Source organism: Propithecus coquereli, unplaced genomic scaffold, assembly GCF_000956105.1.
Source record: "Propithecus coquereli isolate 6110/MARCELLA unplaced genomic scaffold, Pcoq_1.0 Scaffold88, whole genome shotgun sequence".
In the NCBI taxonomy this organism is placed as follows: domain Eukaryota; kingdom Metazoa; phylum Chordata; class Mammalia; order Primates; family Indriidae; genus Propithecus; species Propithecus coquereli.
In genome coordinates this window covers 4,843,108-4,844,800 of record NW_012155062.1, presented here as the reverse complement: position 1 = coordinate 4,844,800, position 1,693 = coordinate 4,843,108, and the positions used below count along the sequence as shown (strand labels likewise).

The 1,693-nt window shown below is 36.3% G+C and overlaps 1 protein-coding gene across 1 annotated transcript in view; it reads right to left on the bottom strand.

Annotated features, from left to right (window-relative positions):
- LMNB1 (lamin B1) overlaps nucleotides 1–1,693 on the bottom strand; it is a 56,227-nt gene that overhangs the window by 20,262 nt on the left and 34,272 nt on the right. The window contains exon 5 of the mRNA XM_012664324.1: nucleotides 1,057–1,182. Within this exon, the coding sequence (XP_012519778.1) occupies nucleotides 1,057–1,182 (126 nt within the window). The remainder of the gene's footprint in view (nucleotides 1–1,056; nucleotides 1,183–1,693) is intronic.

Here is a 1,693-nt window from a genome sequence, read left to right as displayed (position 1 = left end):
ATCAGGACAAAACAGGCCTAAAATAATTTTAAAAGTTATGTTTAAGTAATAAATCACATGATAGGCAATGTAAAAGCTTCTATGTTAACTAAATTTTCTTATATCACCCTATTTTTGTGATTTGTTTTCTAAATTCCTACAATAAATGTCTTCAGTTTTAGAGTTAGAAAAACATTTCACTAAAAATGATAAAAAGAGAAAACAAAAAGGAAGAAAGAAAAACCTAATCAAGAGTAAAATAAAATAAAGTTTTTTCTTATGTGGAAATTTCAAAACAGTAAGATATTCTCCCTTAAGGAAAATAGAAGCTGAAGTTATTTCCCAAGTAATGAAGGTGAGTCGTGAATTATTAAATCATTCTGAATGAATACGTGGCTGCGTGTACTCCGCATCCATCGACGTCACCCTAGGCTGAAGCAGATCCGACGCAGTGCCCATGCCTGCTAAAGCTGCACCTAAAGCAAACGATCACGTCCTGGTAGGCAGCCAGTCAACACAGCCAGCAAGAATGCCGTTTGTCACTTAGGTGTACCAATGAATGAGTCAGTCACCAAATTCGTACTGAATATGCAGATTAATGCTACTTCCTAAGACCCTAATTATTAAGTACTGTAAGCACTAAGAGAATTTGTCTAGAAACAGAAAGCATTCACCACCCACAAAAATTTAGGCATGTTTTCCTTCATTTTGGTGTCCAATATTATGAAAAAGGAATAGCGCTCTGTAGAGAGGAGGCTGTTAGGTCACGAAACCTGGGTCCTAGGGTAAATAAATCCAGTGAATAAACTAGCAGGCTGTTTACTCAAGGTCAAGTCCCTTAGCTCTGTATAGTCTATTAATTAGGAACAATATTATCTATTATCAAATAGTATCTACTCAAAGGATGTTCATGCAATGCAAAATGAAAAAATTTGGAAAAGCACTGTGAAAACCATAGAGCATAATACTGTCATCTGTGACAAGCAGAAAGAAGAGTGACATCAGGCAGAGCAAAGCAGGTAGACTCCCATGGTGGAGGTGGCCCTCAAGTTTAACTTCTTAGGGAAAGATGCTTACCTCTTTCTGTAGATTAGAAAGCTGAGATGAAAGGCTCTCAATTCTCATACGACTTTCCATCAGTTCTTCCCTGGCACTGTTGACAGTAGAAGTATTCATCTCTGAGGACAGTCTGGCATTCTCAAGCTAAAAGAAGCAGCAAACCATAGTCAGTCTATCTAGTGAATTAGAACTAACAAATAAGGAAGCCTGAGTCACCTCAAGGTATTTCAAACCTAAGCCCTGCTGGTAACTGGTTGATGAAACACAGGAAAAGCATCATGAAGTTTGCTGACATGGTTTGAATGACCGTAAGTCTACCTGACTTCAAGACTCACTTCCTAAAACGAGCTGTAGTAATGCTAATACAGCTGAGTCTTTACCTAAAGTTTACTACTTTAATATGTCATCCATTAATCCTTTGATATCTAGGGTAACATTTCTAATCTAGTAAGACTGGACAACAAAAGAGCAACTTGACTATTCCTACAAACATCACAAATCCCTAACTCACCAAATCCAATAAAGAATATATAGCAATAAAAGCAGAAAATACTAATTTAAACCAATTAATCTGGCCAAAGTCAAAAATCTAAAAATGCTATAAGAAATGTATAAAATTCCAAAACACAGTACTGATACCATCTATATATTGTGT